This window comes from Zingiber officinale, chromosome 7A (genome assembly GCF_018446385.1).
Source record: "Zingiber officinale cultivar Zhangliang chromosome 7A, Zo_v1.1, whole genome shotgun sequence".
NCBI lineage: Eukaryota > Viridiplantae > Streptophyta > Magnoliopsida > Zingiberales > Zingiberaceae > Zingiber > Zingiber officinale.
In genome coordinates this window covers 8432055-8450765 of record NC_055998.1, presented here as the reverse complement: position 1 = coordinate 8450765, position 18711 = coordinate 8432055, and the positions used below count along the sequence as shown (strand labels likewise).

The 18711-nt window shown below is 38.6% G+C and overlaps 4 protein-coding genes across 4 annotated transcripts; 2 read left to right on the top strand and 2 right to left on the bottom strand.

Moving 5' to 3' along the window:
* Positions 1-1474: 1474 nt before the first annotated feature.
* LOC122000908 (nicotianamine synthase 9-like) lies at positions 1475-2696 on the top strand. Its single transcript, XM_042555408.1, has one exon. It carries the CDS (start codon positions 1553-1555, stop codon positions 2525-2527), a length of 975 nt encoding a protein of 324 aa, XP_042411342.1. The 5' UTR covers positions 1475-1552; the 3' UTR covers positions 2528-2696.
* A 708-nt stretch (positions 2697-3404) lies between these two features.
* Positions 3405-3868, bottom strand: LOC122000907 (cytochrome c oxidase subunit 5C-like). The gene has a single exon (XM_042555407.1). It carries the CDS (start codon positions 3840-3842, stop codon positions 3648-3650), a length of 195 nt encoding a protein of 64 aa, XP_042411341.1. The 5' UTR covers positions 3843-3868; the 3' UTR covers positions 3405-3647.
* Positions 3869-13600: 9732 nt separating this feature from the next.
* Positions 13601-16590, top strand: LOC122000904 (nuclear intron maturase 3, mitochondrial-like). Its single transcript, XM_042555405.1, has one exon. It carries the CDS (start codon positions 13813-13815, stop codon positions 16075-16077), a length of 2265 nt encoding a protein of 754 aa, XP_042411339.1. The 5' UTR covers positions 13601-13812; the 3' UTR covers positions 16078-16590.
* Positions 16591-16839: 249 nt separating this feature from the next.
* LOC122000906 (ocs element-binding factor 1-like) lies at positions 16840-18071 on the bottom strand. The gene has a single exon (XM_042555406.1). It carries the CDS (start codon positions 17516-17518, stop codon positions 17084-17086), a length of 435 nt encoding a protein of 144 aa, XP_042411340.1. The 5' UTR covers positions 17519-18071; the 3' UTR covers positions 16840-17083.
* Between the last annotated feature and the right edge of the window lie 640 nt (positions 18072-18711).

Genomic DNA, 18711 nt, shown 5'->3' with positions numbered 1-18711 from the left:
AAGGTTAGTTAACGCATCCATCCAAATATCCAATGCGTGAGTCATGAATGCATACATATGATTATTTGACCAATTAATTTTGATGGAATTAAGTCGATTCAACCTTTATATCCATCCCTGCAACTAACAATGCTAGCTTACCAAAATGCCCCCGCAGTCGCCTTCATCGCGAGGGTGTCTCCGTCACGGCCAGTGTGAATACAACGGCGTCAACGGAATCTCACTGCTCTGTTTTTTTGTTTATTTTTTTCTCCTTTTGGTTCAGAAGAAGAAGAGAAGAGACGAAAGCAAGCCACTATGGATAGAATTAGTTGCCAAACATTATTAGATTTTTCTGTGGTATTGTGATGTGTATACTTTGATTGTAGAAAAAGAGAAATACTCACCTCCTTCCTAGGCTGATCTATGCATGATTTACTGTTGACTCGGTAAAGACTACGTATTATCTTGTAATATAAAAAAAAAAAGTTAGTGTTTGACCAGTAAAGAAATCTTCGGTGTTAATTTTTTGACGCTTAAGTCAATTATCTGATTGGTTGAGATAAGAGAACAATAGATAAAAATTATAGTTACGAGCGTGTGCAAATAAAAAGTATCATATATCTCCATCGTCGATAGATAGAGATTTTTTTTATAGTGTCATTGTTGTGTTATGCACACATCTCAAAGTATTAACATGTTTCTCAAATTTTTCCTAAAAAAATAGATTATAAAGTGTCACTGACATCTTTCCTTAAACGAACCAGTCAATTTCTGTAACTTGACACGCTAGAAGCTTCTAAAGGATAATTTACCGGTGGAATATTTTCTGTCCTTTCGGGCACAAACTTCCAAAATATTATAATATGATAGATATCTAGGTTTTGCTATAAGTCGACTGGTCACCACTAAACCGAGAGGTTGCCAACTCGGTTTTACAGAATGCAACTATCAACTTGTTCTTCACTCAGCCCTTCATATTGTCGAAGAGGCTCAATGTGTTCGATCGGTCATTACGTCTGATCGGCTAGGATGGTGAGCCAGATAAATTAGTACTTATCTCCAAACATCTACAAGTTGTGAAGGACAGTCATTCGAGTAGTCCGACTGGCCCTTCACATCCGACCGGTGCTACGAGGTTTGCTCGGCCAACCTTACTTCGACAACAATTCTAAGTCCGTCCAACCTTACGATTTTGACCATTTGACTTTAACCTCTAAGTTAACTTATCCTCCCGATTTTGACCTATTTTTTTTAAAGATCCATTTCAATCATCGTATCATTATATATTATTATTATATAAAAAATTCGATATAAAAAAAATTACCGTATATTAAAATTTTATTATGATAATCAATTTTATAACGTTTATAGTAAAATTGATATATTCCGGTAAATTTTCGTACGGTAAAAACGGTATACCGAATTTTAGTTAATTTTTTCCATCCTTAGGCTCACAATATATAGATATATATATATACGGAGCCCCGTCTGGCATTGGGGAGTGCGGTGTACCCCTGCCTCTAAATATCTAGCTAGCTATCAACGAGAGTAGCAACGCCGGTTTAATTCAATGGGAGAGAGAGGCCAAGAAGAGTCGGTGCTTGTCCTGAGGATCTCGGAGATCTATGGTAGGATCTCCGAGCTCAGCAACCTGAGCCCATCCATGGAGGTGGACGCGATCTTCACTGAGCTGGTCCACACCTGCATCCCTGTGGTGGCCATTGATGTGTCCAAGTTGAGCTCGGAGGTGCAGGCCATGAGGACCAAGCTCATCAAGCTGTGCGGCGAGGCAGAAGGCCTCATGGAGTGCCACTACTCTGACATCTTGGCCTCCTTCGACAATCCGCTCGATCACTTGCGCCTTTTCCCGTACTACAACAACTACCTCAAGCTGAGCCAGCTCGAGTACACGCTCCTGGCGCGGCACGCCCCGGCTCCGGCTCGCGTGGCCTTCGTCGGCTCCGGGCCCCTGCCGCTGAGCTCCATCGTGCTCGCCGCGCACCACGTGCCGGCCGCGGCGCAGATCGACAATTATGACGTCGATGCGGCGGCCAACGAGCGGGCGCGGCGCCTGGTGCGCGGGGGAAGCGACCTGGCGGCGCGTCTGGCGTTTCACACGGCGGACGTGATGTGCGTGACGCAGGCGCTGCGGGGGTACGACGTGGTGTTCCTGGCGGCGCTGGTGGGCGTCGAGCGCGAGGAGAAGGTGCGGGTGGTGGAGCACCTGGCGCGCCACATGGCGCCGGGCGCCTTCCTCGTGGCGCGGAGCGCCCACGGGGCGCGCGCGTTCCTCTACCCGGTGGTGGACCCGGCGGAGGACCTCAAGGGCTTCGAGGTGCTGACGGTGCACCACCCCGACGACGAGGTCATTAACTCGGTCATCGTCGCGAGGAAGCCGACGCACGCCGGGGGGCATCCGCCGGCTGCGGCGGCGGTTATGAGGCCCTGCAAATGCTGCGAGATGGTGCAGGGGCTTCATCACTTCGGCCACGGAAGCATCGTAGAGGAGGTTGGGCTGGAAGAAGTAGAACTGCCATCCTCGTGATAAGCCAATTAATCAAAGTTAACGCGAGCTTTATTTTAATGGTGTATCCGTGCTGCGTGCTGTCTTCTTCAAGTGTTTTGCTTAATTACCATTTGCCAAGGGGAAATGTGGCATTTGCGTGTTGTTATCATGCAATAATATTAATAATTTGTGTGTTAATCTTCTACGATGTTATATATTGTTTTCCAAAATGAACTGTGGTCGTGCCTTGTTGCAAATAAAAAGTACTTTCTTTCAGTGTTGCAGATTGATTTGGGTGGCGTTCTTCATACGCGCTCGAGATAGCATTTTACAATCAAATTAAATCAATACGGAGAGCGTGTGCCTTGCGTTTCTTTTTTGTTTGTTTGTTTGTTTTACTCAAAAGCAAGTTGAATTTATCATGATAGAAGCTCGCACTTTTAGACTTGTGAGGCCCACGTAGAAATTTATTCGAGGATGACGCAAGGAACAAGATCAGGATCCCTGCTTTCGGGTTCCTAATCATTATGTTGGCATGGCATCAGTTAGCTTGTTCAATTTTATCCTAAAGATGTTATAAACGTTTAGTCTCATTTTCATTTCTATTATAAAATGACTTTGAAAGCTTCTCTATTTTTCTATAAAATAATATTTTCTTTTCTAGAAAATAAATGTAAAAATTACCAACCAAACCACTTTTCCCTCACAGAAAATGGAAAAAAAACAAACTTTGTAAGTGGTGCAAAGAGTATCATCTCATGGTGTACTTAAAATTTATCATACCATTTTTTATCCTTTTTCAAACTGCCATACATAATTATAAGAAAGAAAACATTACTGAAGCATACAGGCAAAGAGACTGCCTATTGACTAGTATAAGGTCAATCGTCTCGAGGGTAAACACACTAAAAGAGCATGTTTCAACTTATTTATTCAGGAGGGAGTGGCTCTGTTGCTAGAACAACAAAACCACGACAGAAACTGTAACAGTGAACATTCACATTAAAAACAATGAAAAGCGCCGTAGCATAACTATTGTTTGCTCAACATTTTCCAAGATTATTTGAATGCAAGACTAACAAGCGCGATCATAAGGCAGAACCTTTTGAGACAAGGATGCAGGTCTTTTTCTTTCTGATACTGAAAGCAAAATAGATGGTTACTCTTCTGAAACAACTACGCTAATTTCCCCCTTCTCCAGCATATCGTAGAAAGCTCTTGTTTTCCTCTGCTGGTTCCAGTGTTGCATCTTCCAGAGACCAGCAGCCATCAGTCCCGCTGTCAAGCCCATACAGATCTCCTTGACAACACTAGGGCCTTTCAGTGTAACATGTGGAATTCTATGGCCAGCCATCTATTCCTCTCGCTAACTTCAAAGATCTGAAACAAGAAGCTAAAAAAAACTGAGGGCACAAACAAACAGGGTTAATTGACAATCTAACTACCAAGGACAGAGCTTTGATGTAGAAATACAAACTTTCTAATTTATACATGTTAAATATACCCCTTGAGCTAGTTCATGGTGTCCTAAATCATAATAAAGTGCTTTGCATATTTAAAGATTGAAGTAAATTTTTTATGACAAACATATATTCAGCTCTCCTAAAATGTGATCCATAACAACAAGTTGAATACAAGAAAGCAGACAGTTTGCCACTAAATCAAACTACCTTAGCACTAGAATATGGGAGAGGTGAATGGGAAGCAACTAACCATCCGAAATCATATGAAGGCTTCTTACTGGTTTAATCCATAAAGCACAAGTGAAAGTACACAAACTACAGTATTTTGAAAGGATATAGGAAATTATAACAAGTTAGTAGGTACTACTTTCTTTACACTGTCACTAAGAAACACAATTTAGGTGTCTTTGGAGTGCTGAAACAAACAACAGAGTTTGTTCGTCCAAAATATCTCATAGCCAAACAGTCACATTTATGAATGATATCCCTCTTCATCTACCTTGTACCAATGTGAGGCACTCAATACTCCGATTCAGACACCAAAAATAAAAATAAGGCAAGGAGTCAGGACACTGACATCTAAAAATATACTCGTGTCAGAAAGTGTTACAGAAAGATATCTCATCATATAGCAAACAGTTTACAGAAAGAAGAGAATCACACCAACAATGCTGCAATCCTCATTTCCAAATAAAGCATGGGCTATATGAATGGCGAAAAACAAAAAATAAAGTACCTAGTCCATGTGTCTTCACCTAAACAACAATATGTATCTTGCAAGAAAGATTAAATGCTAAAGTATCTTCTTAGTTGACGTCAATTTCCAAAGAAACAAATGCAGCTGAGATTATAAACTTAAACCCAAATACTATGACTCATATTAAATAACATCCATAGCAAGACAAAAATATGTTTTGCAGTGCGAAAATTAGAATCAGATGCTCTAAGTCAGTTATTTAATCCACGCATTTTTTATTGAGTAATGAACCTCAAATCAGCACAATGACGGGGATCTCTGATTCCTTAGAATATCAAATTTGACAACCCAATACCAAAGAGACTACACCACTTTAAAATTTTTCAAACCAAGTTTCACATTTCAACACTCAATATCTGGTACTGGTAATTGATGACAATTTAGAAGGTACGCAATAGCCATACAAAAGTTCATGTCAGTGCAATATATCTAAAAAGCTAGAAAAAAACTGATGTCAAGGCAAATATACAATCGATTAAGATAACCGTCTTTGTAAACACACAATTCAATGGTACAGAAATTCCTAAATGAATTTTGACTTCAAAGTGAAGAGCACTTTCAGGATTTAAATTATAAAAAATCTGTCAGGATGAAAGAGAAGAAATTCAGAATAGCTGTTTAAAATGACAATTTGATTTTATCTGATTTTTTTTTCAGATTCATTTCAATTTGTTGATTATGGTTTTGGAAAAGCGTACTAGTGATACAAGAACAGTGAGTGTTGTGTGAATTTCTACAAATACTGATTTTCATAAAGGATCAGCAGAGATCCTGGTCATTTGTGGGAACCTCATTGGCCAACATTGAAAAGTCTTTACTTTTGAATTTATATTGTAACTTAAAACTTTTAAGAAAATTCTCAGAAAATGAATAATCTTAGTTCAATAGGGCGACTAATTGACTGTATGTATGATTAACAAAAGAAAATAAAAGGTGAAGGACAATGAAGAATTTTTTTCATGAACTCCTAAGGACAATGAAGAAAAATAAAAATCTCATAACAGAGTTCAAAATTATAGGGAGTATCAAATGGATACCCAAACTAAAAAAAGAGGGGGAAAACTGTCTTACTTCTCAACCTTGAAAAATGTAACAAATTTGTCCCACCTCGGCAGTGTTCCAAATATCGCCCTGGGCGGTCGCCTAGGCGTTGTGCATCGGCAGGCCGCGCCGGAAACCAGCCAGGCGGAAGACCTAGGCGGCAGGGCCGCCTAGGCGGTCCTCGGCAGCCATCGCGGGCTTCGGCGGGCCTAGGTATTTTAGGCATATTTTAGGTTTTTAAATACTAAATAGGATTTGCCGAGGCGCTTCGTCTTCTTTCATCGTAGATTCTTCGTCTTCTCTCATCGTGGCGTGCTTCCGGTAAAAGCTTTCCGTAACGCTACCGGCGCCGCTGGAAGCAACGCCGGACTTCGCTGATCGCACCGGACTCGTCCGGCGACGCTTCCGGTGGCGCTGGAGGACTCCCGTGAGGTGTCGGCGGCGTCCGCGCCGTCGCGCGACGACGTTTTTTTTGTTTTGTAATTTTTTTAGATTTAATAAATTAAAACAATTCCTAACAATATTATTAATTTATATAAATCAGTTTTAAAAATATGAAAACTAAATTAAAATTTTAAAAATTCCAATAAATATTATTAATTTAAGAATTTATATATAAAACAGATTTAAAAATATAAAAAATATATTTAAAATTTAATTTAAAAAAAAATATCTAATAAATTTTATTAATTAAATTAAGATATATAAAAAAATATTCTCAGATTTGTTAATGCTATATTTCATTATTTTGTATCGTATGGTATAATTAAATTTTATTATCATGTTATGCTGTTATATATAATTTTTTCAGGTTATCAGTTATTATAATGACAAACAATTCAACTTCGACAGCATCTGTCACTCAACCCGAATCCGGGATTCTTAGAAGAAAGTCAAATGACATTGGATGGGAGTTTGGGGTATTGATTGATCCTAAGAACCTCGACAAAATTAAATGCAAGTTATGTGAAAAAACAATGTCAGGGGGAGTGTATAGGATAAAGGAGCACATTGGAAATATACCTAGAAATGTATCTGATTGTCGAAAAGCATCTCAAGAAGACAAAAATAAGTGCAAACAGGCTATTTTAGAAAGGAGGAACAGAAAGAAGAATAAAATAATGGAAGAACAAAATTGTAGAGCAGAGGTGACTATTTCTCTAGACGAAGAAGGAAATCTTGAAATTGAAGGGATGGATGGAATTAAAAAACCTCTTCCACTTGGCCCTATGGATAAATATGCATCAACAATTGCTCCAGAAAATGCAAGCTCCAGAAGTAAAGTGCTTCGCCAAAAAAATATAAATGAGGCTCTTTTCAAAGAGAGAACTCAACAAATTCAACAATATGTTGGGAGATGAGTTTATGAAATTGGAATCTCATTCAATGCTGTTGATAATGATAGCTTCAAGCAACTGATGGAGGCAGTGGGTCAATTTGGACCAGGATTCAAGCCTCCAACTAAATATCAACTTAAGGAGCCACAATTAAAAGCCGAAGTTGAAAGAACAAAACAATTGCTGAAGAAACATGAAGAAGAATAGGCAAAGAATGGAGCTCGATCATGACAGATGCATGGAGTGATAGAAAAAGAAGCATCTTAAATTTGTGTGTTAATTGCAAGGAGGGTACTACATTTTTAGAGTCTAAGGAGTCTTCAGACGAGGAGCATACAGCTAAACTTATTTTTGAGTATGTTGACAAGTGTGTTGAACAAGTAGGAGTTCATAATATTATTCAGATTGTAACAGACAATGCCACCAACAATATGGCTGCAGCTAAATTGATGAGAGAAAAGCGACCTGGGATTTTTTGGAGTTCATGTGCAACTCACACGGTTAATCTCATGCTTGAAAGTATTGGCAAACTTCCATGATATAAAAAGGTTATTGAGCAATTTAAGTCTTTTATCATTTTCATCTATGCTCACCATAAGACTTTGTCATTGATGAAAAGTTTCACGAAGAATAGAGACATAGTCCGACCAGGAGATACCAGATTTGCATCAAATTTCCTCACATTGCAAAGTTTGATTGAAAAAAAAAGCTAGTTTAAGGGTCATGTTTATAAGTGATATGTGGGAGAAATGTAAATGGTCAAAAACAAACAAAGGAAAATTGGCTTACTCTACAGCATTGTTTGAAGTGACGTTCTGTGCCGCCCGGCACGGACGGTTTTTACCGTTCCGTCGGGCGGCCGAAATCGGCACGGGAGGCGTCCCCGTCTCGGCGGTGCCGGAGGAGACGCGGGACGCCTCCTTCGGCGCTGGAGGAGACGCGGGACGCCTCTGGCGGCATCCCGCGGCACCGAGGGCGTCGCGCGCGACGCCTTCTGCACGCGACGCCTTCGGCGTGCAGAAGGCGCCGCGCGACGCCTTCTGCTGCGGCGCCAAAAGCGTCCGGCAGGGTCGCCGGACGCTTCCGGCGACCCTTCCAGCACCGCCGAAGGCGTCCGGCGAAGCTTCCAGCTTCGCCAGACGCCCCCGCGAGATCGATCGCGGGCGGGCACAATCTCGCATACGCTACTGCGTTTTTTTTCTTTCTATTTTTAATAATTATTTATTTTATTTTATTAATTTAAACAATTTCTAAGGAGAATGGATAGAGCATGTGTGATATTTCGAAGAGGCTTTTATAAACCTAGTTAAATTATCCTAATAAAATATATAAAAAATATATTAAAAATTAAAATAAATTAAATAAATTTTATTAATTAATATACTGAAAAAATAATATTTTAAATTTCATTTAAAAATTTTAAAAAATATATAATAATTCTTATTTATATTCTAATATATTTTTATTATTTTAAATTTCATTTAAATTTTTTAAAAAATGTAAAAAAAATTCTAAAAAAAATCTAATAAATTATATTTATATTCTGGTTTTTTTTTATATTTTTTTACTTGATATTTTTTACTATTTAAAATATATATTATTTAATTAATAATTAATTAAATGAATAAATAGTTAATTTATATAATTATTATTAATATAAAACAATATCTTGTATTAATTATTATTATTATTATTATTATTATTATTATTATAGATACTTCCATTTTAATTTGAATTATTGATATATCAATTTTATTTAAATAAAATTATTTTTAATTATTTTTTCCAACAAAATTAAATTATTCAATAATTGAGAACTTATAATAAATCAATATACAACTTATTTTTATATACACAATAAACATATTTATCTTATCATTATTATAGATAAATAAAAAATACCGAAACTATATCGGTACGGCACGATACGATACCGAAACCGTATCATTCCGGCCTGAGACCGAAACCTCGGCACGGGTCGAAATTTTAAACCATGCTCTATAGTGATGAGCATGAGTTTTTGGAATGGTGTGACACTTTGTTTGAAAATATTTGCTCCTTTGGAAAGAGTTCTTCGATTGGTAGATGGAAATAGAAAACCATCGATGGAGTTTCTATATGGGGAGCTTCTTCGAGCTAAAGAAGATATCAAGGTGGCTCTGAACAACGTGGAATCAAATTATCAGCCTATCATAGTCATTTTTGGGTCAAAAATGAAGGATAGACTTGATACATCATTGCATACCATTACTTTTTTTTGTTAAATCCTTATTTTTACTATAAAGATAGTTCTATTGCTCTTTAAGAGGAGGTCGCGACGGAGATTTTTGAATGCATGGAAACTTTACATGCCAATGAGTTAGATCTACAAGATACAATTATTAATAAGGAATTTTCAAAATATAGAGATAAGATTGAGTTATTTGGAAAAACATTGGCAACAAAAGCATGTGAAAAAAATGATGATACATTTGATTCATGTGCATGGTGGAGTACATATGGTGCTCACACACCAAACTTGCTAAGGGTGGCATTGAGGATACTTTCATTAACTACAAATTCATCTGGGCGTGAAAGAAATTAGAGTACATTTGAAGGAGTAAGTTTTAAACTTTCAGTCTTTAATTAAATTAGCTATAATTTTTAACGTCTATACTCTATATTTAGGTACTAACTATAATATTTACTTTCTCTGTTTTTTTTAGATTCACACAAAGAAAAGAAATAGGTTGGATGCCAACAGGTTGAGCAATCTAATATTTGTCCAATTTAATGCTAGATTGTTGAACAAAAAAAAGAGAAAAAGAAAGGAATGCCAAAGTCCTTCTTGCAAAAGATGCTTCAAATGCACAAGGTTGGATTGTGGATGGCGGGGAAGATAATGAAGTTGAACTAGGTTCCGGACTCACTTGGCAAATGGTTGATGAAGCAAGTGGAGCAGATGAAAATCTACAACCCCGAAGAAGCTCTAGAGTGAGAGAAATTCATGAAGATGACTTTGCATCCGAAGAAGAAGAGGAGGATCACAATAATGATATTGAGTTTGTGTCCGATGAAGAACAAGTTATTGAAAATTATGGAGAAGAAGAAGTAGACTAAATATGAGTCTATGAGATATTATTAGTTGTGTAATTTTGAACTCATTTTGTTAAGACATGATTTATGTTATTCAACAATTATATTTTGCCTAGTGGTTACTGGTTCACAATGCATTGTAATCTTGAATTGAATTATTGCTACTATTTTCTAATGTTTCCACCACTAAAATTATTTTAGCTTATAGCAATATTTTAAAATTCGAGTTGGATATATGTTCTACTGTTTACTACATGATTATGATAACTTACTGCATATTCTACTGTTCAACTGTTTCTTTTACTCGTATTTACTGAGTCTAGTATATTTCCTTTGCACAAAATTATTAGTTTTCTTTTATAGTTTTTCATTTTTTGGTATTCGAAAGTATGCATTTATTTCAACATACATAGTTAGATCTCCAATTGCTATGAAATTATTTAAGAAAACATTTAGATTTGCATATGACATTGTCCACAGTCCATATAAAACAAGGGATACCGAGGAATCTGCCTAGCGGTGCCTAGTCCCCGCCTAGGCGACCTAGGCGTTAGGCGCTGGTCTGCCACCCAACTAGCACCTAGAGAATTTTAGAACCTTGCACCTCGGCAAATATAATGGTGCTTCATGCAAAAGGATATAATACAAAAAAAAAAAACTAAATATTAGGAGTTATAGATTATTGTGTGATTTTCCTTGATTCTCATACGCTAGAAGAAAACGCTTATTAGACTAATAGAGTTAGCCATCTTTTACCGTCAATATACTGGGCAATCACGTATAAACATGTACGTGTAGGGTTACTATTAAAAGCCAATTAGGTGTAGTGCAAATAGTAGAAAAAATGAAAAAAAAAATATATAGATTAAGATAAATTGAAAATATTTAATAAGAATGTCTAATAGATTTTCCAATCCGACAAGTCAAACCAATTCAAGGTTGAAGAGATAGAGAGACTAAACAAACATATATTAAAGATAATTTAAAATGAACAATAATATTTTGATATTACTAGCTACAAAACCTTGCATCGAGCCGAATGACAGAATAGGATCATGTAGCCATTCGAAAATAGTTTGAACTCGTATCTTTTTTTTTGTTATATTTGAATTTAGCACACAAATGTTTGGGCACCAATCATGGAACTCTTCTTTTAGAAAAATGGATAAAAATTCAAGTAAAAATACTTTAAGACATCACATAACTATTGAGAAACAAAAATAAATGAAACTTTGTGCGAATAAAAAGTGGCTTAAAAGGGCAAAATGAACATGTAAGGCACAATGTAATTATGTTGTGTTCCAGCACTTGAATTAAAAGAAATTCAAAATAGATAAGACAACCGAAAATGGTCTACTCTTGTCAAAGAATACAACAATAAAAGAAAGAAAAAAACATAATAGACTTGTATTAGAGAAATGGGAAAGAAAAAGCAAAATAACTATATTTTCCGTGAAAAACAAAGTTTCTCCTCGTTAAAGAACAAACTCATAGGAAATATAAACTACTATAAACATACTAAAAAAATATCAAAATTGTGACAAAAAGTATAATATAAAGGGAGGGGTTACTTTCATATTTTGCCAAATCAAAACCAGTATTATGGTCACTCAATGCAATGGAATTTAGAATAAGCTGTATGTACATCATGCAAATAATTTTAAAACTTCAGAGCATAAAACATATTTAAACAAATCCATATAATTCTTATTCATATTTTACATTTTCTTACCACTTTATAAAAAAAATAACTTTATTTCATTTCTTATAGACCTGTTAACATTTTAACCAATCTAACCAATGGACTAGAACATTGAATTTTGAAATGTAATGCCAGGTCACACCATGTTTTGTTCAATCACATTCAGTTGGTTGTTTGGGAGCTCAAGTAGTGACATCACAGATAGTATTTTCATCATTGTTCTGATTGATAGCTGATATGTTTAATTAATTTAGTTGGTGTTGCATTTTCTAGTAGTTTAATTGTTGTATCATGTTAATGATTAGGATCCATTACGGATGTTGATGATAGATTTGTTGTTGGGCATTACCTATATCTATAATAGTTCATGTACTCTTATTTGGTAAACATATGCTAGCTTCTTTTTTTATAGTTCAGCAGGAAAAATAATAATAATCATATGACACTGATAATGACACTAATAATCCAGCAGTTTTTGTGTAAATTATAGAAATATTGTTGATGAAGTACACTACAATTGCTTCATCATGTTTCAACTAAAAAGTTACTTTCTAAAGGCTTTGAAGATATGACCACCACAAAGAATTTAATAAATACCCTTACACCATGACTTTTTTTTCCACATTTGTTACTCACAAATGCTCCCCTTAGAAATTGCCACTAAAATTAAGGTTAGCCTTAAATGAACCTTTAGTAAGGGTATAGTTTACAGTACAAAACTGAAAATCAGCATCTTCTCAATCTCGTCATTTTTCAGGAGCAAAAATGAACATCATCATTAATGGCAGCATAAATGTCAGATAGAAGCCATAAGCATGATAAGTAGTTCCAAATCTTGTATTATTATCCATGCTTAGACTAATACTTACTAGCCTTCAGGTTGAGTAGCCTAAAATAAAATATATCCAATTTATCCTGTTCTAGACATGCTGTCAAGTTTAGGGAGAGCTGAATGGAACTTATTCCCAGTAATTAGCAAGCATAATAGAGTTCAATGAGAATAATAACAAACACCAGAAAAAAAAAGTGATGATGCAAATTACTGATTGTGAATATCAATCTAGAAGTAACATATGAAATTACTTGTAGACTAGCATGAATATTTCCACCATAAAAATATGCGTTAAATAATTCATCAAAGTAAGAAATGCAAAGGGTTGAACTAAAACTGTTGCGCTCGCAGCAAAACTAATATATCGATTGCAAACGAAACCAAACTAACACCAACACACAACCCTAATTACCTAGATCGTGTCTCTCCGTCATCACGCAAAATCAACCATAAAAGTCTCTATGTTTTACAAATTTATAATGGTATTAAGCGCAGACTAACTTGTAAACTTCAAACGAGAAGCCGTAAAGAAATCGATAAAAGGTACCGTAAACCCAGATCTACATATCAGAAGGCGGAATTAGAGAAATAAATTAAAAGAGAAAGAAGGTAACCCGTCGTCGGAGCGCGATCAGACCTCTCTCACGAGCAGCGGCGGCGTCGATTGTTCTAGATTTGATAGGGTTTGTTCAATAATATAACGGAGAACGGCAAACCCGATTGGCAGGTAAAAACGGGTACCAATGAAAGTTTTTCAGTATTTAATTTCTCTGACCAGAAAAAATGGTTTTTTTTAAAAAAAAATCATTAGAAAAATTTTATTTTACCCATCAGTTTATCTATTTTTTGTTTTATTCTCTTTTATTCATAACAGGACTAAAACGTAAAGTATCGTGTCAATAGACCGGGCCGTCATTTGATATCCTACTTCCAGACAAGACGAGCTTCGTGTGGGATTGTGTAAACTTAAGTTGAGCCCAACTTGACCTGTTTATAGCCAGGTCCTGCAGCCCGACCTGTGAGTGGGACACTGGGACTGCCAAACGGACGCCTCCGTCTGCCGCCGCCGCCGCCGCCGGAGCCGCCCCCTTCCCTGATCTGCCACCTGCAAAGATCGATGCTGCTGAAATCTCGGAGTATCAGGTCGCTGACTTCCTCCTTTCGATTCCTTTCCTCCTCCCCTTCCCCACTCCCAATCGAAATCCCTCTTCCCATCTCCCAGTCCGACCTCGAATCCCTCATTTACCGCCAGTACCGCGCCGGGAAATTCCAGCACCTTCTCCCTTCCGTCATCGCCACCCCTTCCGTTCTCGCCGCCGCTGCCCGTCGCCTCTTTTCTCGCTCCAACCCTTCCCTCCCTCCCTCATCCCCCGCTGCCTTGCACTTCTCGGTCGATGCCCTTGCCGAAGAGCTCCGACAGGGTCTCCTCGATACCTCCGCTAATTGTTCCATCCTTGTCCCCTCGCGAAAGAAGGGTGAGTCCCTCACCCTCCCCAATCTCAAGCTCAAGGTCGTCGTCGAGGCCGTGAGGATGGCTCTCGAAGTTGTCTATAAGAAGCGCTTCGCCACCTTTTCCTACGGCGGAAGGGAATCCATTGGGCGTCACACAGCCATCCGCTACCTTAAAGCCAGGCTTCAAAATCCCACATGGTGGTTTCGCGTTGTCCTCCGTCGCCAGCCCTTCGGTCCCCTCCACCTCCGTCGCCTGGCTGTTGTTTTGGAGGAGAAGATTGAGGACCCTGCCCTAATTTCTCTCGTCAAACGCCTCTTCGACTGTGAGGCCATTGCCATCGAGCTCGGAGGAGTCGAATTAGGCCGCGGTTTTCCACAGGAAAGTGGTCTTAGTGGTACAATACTCAACATATACTTCGACGCCCTGGACAGGGAGATTCAAGATATCCGTGTCGAAATCAAAAAAGAAAACCCTAGGATTTCCGGTTTTGCAGATAACGAAGAGACTGGAATTTCTTATGTTCTTCACAAACCAACTAGGGTTTATGCAGTGCGATACTTGGACGAGATATTAGTGGGCACTTCTGGCTCAAAATTGCTTACCATGGATATTAAAGATAGGATCTTGAAGTTCTCAGTGGAGACATTGGAGCTCAAGGTTGACAGTTTGAAGACCTCAATCCACAGTGCCGTCACTGAGAAGATGAATTTTCTGGGAATGGAGCTTCAGGCAGTTCCTCCTTCAGTCCTTCACCCGCCCATGTCAGAGAAGGCCATTCGAGCTAAGAAGAAGTATCTAAAAAGAAAGGCAGCAAAGGCTCTGGAATTGAAGAATGCTCGTGAGACTAGACGCAAGAACCTTGGCTTGAAGATCTTGAGCCATCTTTTTAAGAAGCTCAAATGCGGTCATGAATTCGAATTTGGCTTCCACATAGAGCATGAGGTTAGGGAAATCTTTGCCAATTGGGCAGATGAAGTGGTGCAGGAATATTTCAAGTCAAGAGAAAATTGCTGGCATTGGCACCGGATGTTCACTACCGGTGATTTCTTGTCCTTAAAGAGGATTAGGGACCAATTGCCTGCTGAACTGGTTGAATCCTATGACCAATTCCAGGAGAAGGTTGATCAATATATGATGCCTGTTCAAGCTAGTAAGGTCATAGAAGCAGAAGAAAGGCTAGCAGAAGAAGAAGAAGAGAGGAAATATGCTAAGAGAACTGTGGACGATTTGACAGAGTTGAAGATGAGGGTAAATGCCCCCATTCAGCTCGTAAGAAGAGCTGTCAAACTAGCTGGGTTTACAAATGCAATGGGAAGGCCAAGGCCTATCAAATTGCTCATATGTCTGGATGATGCCGATATAATAAAGTGGTATGCAGGTGTGGGTAGGAGATGGTTGAAGTTTTTCTGTTGCTGCCATAACTTCAAAATGGTGAAGACAATTGTATCCTATCATTTGAGGTTCTCATGTTTCTTGACATTGGCAGAGAAGCATGAGGTTACAAAGCGCCAGGCCATTAGTCATTTTACCAAAGATCTGAGGGTCACAGATGCACATGGTCTTGAGGCAGTGCACTTCCCAACTGAGAAGGAAGTGAAGATGATGGGGGATAAGAACCTCTCTGATCCCAAGCCTGCGGATGGCACCTTAACTCTCATATTGGTCAGATTAGCAACCAATGAATCTACCTTCCCCTGCTTGGCTCATTTCTGTCATCAGACAGAAACCACTCTTTACAGAATACGGCTTCTACAAAACCGTCTAAATGTGGATCCTCTTGACGAAAACAAGTGGGTACAAGGAATGGGTGCCATACATGAGAGCTTCAATAGAAAATGTCTCCCTCTTTGTTCAAAGCATGCAAGTGATTTATTACTGGGAAATATCTGTCTTCGAGACATTGACGGCACTTCCTTTGTTGACGTTTGACAAATTGTCCTGGAAGAGCCTTTCAGAATCACTCAAATTTCTGCCCCCTTTATGGAGGCATCCATAGATTCATCATGCCCCGGAGGGATCACATAGTAGTTTTTTGTTTGCCGTGTTACCTTACTCAGCTTCTCAGTTCTCGCTTTATGATTTTTTTCTCTCAGTTGATCAGTTCCAAACCCTGCTTCCCATAAAGAAAAGAAATACAGGTAGGAAAAGAAAGATGGATGACCACAAGATAAACACAGAAAATGCAACGTATCGCTATTGTTAAGGTGAGTTTTCATTCTTCTATAGATTTTAAGGATATTCTATATGCTCTCTTGTTGGGATAATTTACTGAATGATTAGAAAAAACATTTGTTTTTTCAAAGACAGATGGATTATTTATGGGGCCATGATAAGGTCCTATACTTCTTCATGATCTTGCAGTCTGATTTGTCAGTTTTAGTAATTTATCTATCGCTGTTGCATATGATGTTTAATTAAAAGAATGCAAAAGCAAAGTTGCAATCGCATGCTCCTTGATTATATCTGCAGCCTTATTGTGCTGCAGCCTGCAGGAGAATTCTTCTGGATTGCAACAAGATGTTCGATGCATGGCTACTACCAGGGGAGACAAATTCCACACTACGATTTCATATTGGCGTGTAACTTAACAAGATTCCCTTCACTAACTATAACCATTAATTAGAAGATTGTTCATTCAACATCAGTTAACGAAACAAAGATAAAACTACATCTCTTTTCATCTTAAAATGATAAACATAAAAGGAGTAATTTGTAATTATCATATCTTCAAATAATATTTTCAGCAACACACTTAACACTAATTCAATTATTTTCAACCCATCACAGTGCACACCAAGGACGGACCAAATACAAGACAGCCAAAACCGTCAAACATGGTTCCAATAAACGCACACAAACTCACTGCATAACCACTGCAAGAAGAGAACTCCCAGACTGTAACACAATTTGCGAAGACAAATACTACTGTAACATTTCAGAATTGAAGCGTTTCAGCATTGGCCATGATTGACTGCGCCGGATAAGGAAGCCGCCATGGCTTCAAAATGGGGTCGGGCATCTCCGGAATGTCCATGGCTATCCCACTGAACTCCTCCACGAAGCGCAGCACCGAGTTCACCGACTGCAGCCTCTGCGTCAACTCGTTGAGCTGCGCACGTAGGATGGCGTTCTCGGTGTCCACCGCCATGTACTGCTGCGTCACCGCTTGGATTTGCTCAGAGAATTTGGCGTTTTGGGTCTTGAGCTGCGCCTCTTGGCTCACCAGCACGTCCAAGTGCTGCAGCTTCCTCATCCTCGACCTCCTCGCCGACTCCCTGTTGGAGAGCATCCTCTTACGCTTTCTCTCCTCGATCGCAGGCTTCGATTCCTCTTCGGAGCTCGAAGCTCGACGAGTAGGCGAGGAAGACATCGCTCTTTCGTTTTTTAGGAGTAGAAAACTTACAGTTTATGAGTCTAACTTCTCCGATACCGGATTAGAAAATAAAATCAAGAAAAAAAAACTAGTTCCTAAATCGAAATGGATCAGTTCACGAGATCACATACGACCAGTAAAGGAGGACGACGGAGAAGGAGTGGAGCAAGCAGACGCTAAGAGCAGCGAGATGCATAAAGGGCTAGAAGATGATCCCCGACACGATTAAAGATGCAAACATCAAGATCACAAATGTTCCTCGATTAACTAGAGCAAACGGCGGTAGATTTAGAACACAAGAAGCGTCCTCACGAACAAAGATTCGAAAGAACAGATTTTGGGAGATGGATCCGAAGGAAAATGGCCCAAAGAGCAAAACCAAGCCGGAAAAGGGTGATTTGATTCGGACCCGAGGAAGGATTCCAGCGAGAGAAAAAAGCAGAATAATAACACGACAGAAAGGAGAGAAAGAGAGAAAACTTAGCTGAACAGGCGACGAAGTCAATGCGCTAAACGAGCCACCAACCAAAAGGACGGAAGAAGGGCGGAGAGGTAGGCGAGAGGAGTTATTTATGGAGGGGGAGTGGCGTCCCTGGATAAGAATTGAGCGTTCAAAGACGTGTGCGATGACATCATTTGCAGGCATCGACATCTAGTCCAGCCCACGTTTTCACAGCTGGAGGCATCAAAGTCTCCAGCCTGGCCGAGCTAAACCAGCAAGCATATCGCGTGTTTGTGCCCGTTGAATTTGATCGCGAACCTTACCGTCATATGGTCTTTGGAGATTTCTAATAGCACCCGGTGATAATGATACAGCGGTCATACAGTTATTAAGTAAGTCTTTAATGATTGAATCTTAGTTGATCATTAATATTTTTCGATTTATCGGGTCGGTCCATGAAAACTTTTCATGGGATAAATTGATCGCCTTCGAGATTAATCCGATTACAAGAACTGAATATCTGATAGTAAAAAAATAAATAGAGATGTCTATAGCAATGGTCCTTCAAAAAGAATATGTTTTTTTATAATTCTATTTATAAATTTTTTTAAAAAAATATTTATAGTTGAAATGTAATATTTATAAATTCTAAAAAAAAAAGATAATTCCAGTTAGCCTCATTAATTATCTCTGGGTGATCGATCCAGTTCAACAGAATTTTTCTACCGGTCACCAGGATAAATCGGAA

Bases quoted from the DNA above. Each gene is read 5' to 3' on its own strand.
- LOC122000908 (XM_042555408.1), top strand. From the start codon at position 1,553: ATGGGAGAGAGAGGCCAAGAAGAGTCGGTGCTTGTCCTGAGGATCTCG.
- LOC122000907 (XM_042555407.1), bottom strand. From the start codon at position 3,842: ATGGCTGGCCATAGAATTCCACATGTTACACTGAAAGGCCCTAGTGTT.
- LOC122000904 (XM_042555405.1), top strand. From the start codon at position 13,813: ATGCTGCTGAAATCTCGGAGTATCAGGTCGCTGACTTCCTCCTTTCGA.
- LOC122000906 (XM_042555406.1), bottom strand. From the start codon at position 17,518: ATGTCTTCCTCGCCTACTCGTCGAGCTTCGAGCTCCGAAGAGGAATCG.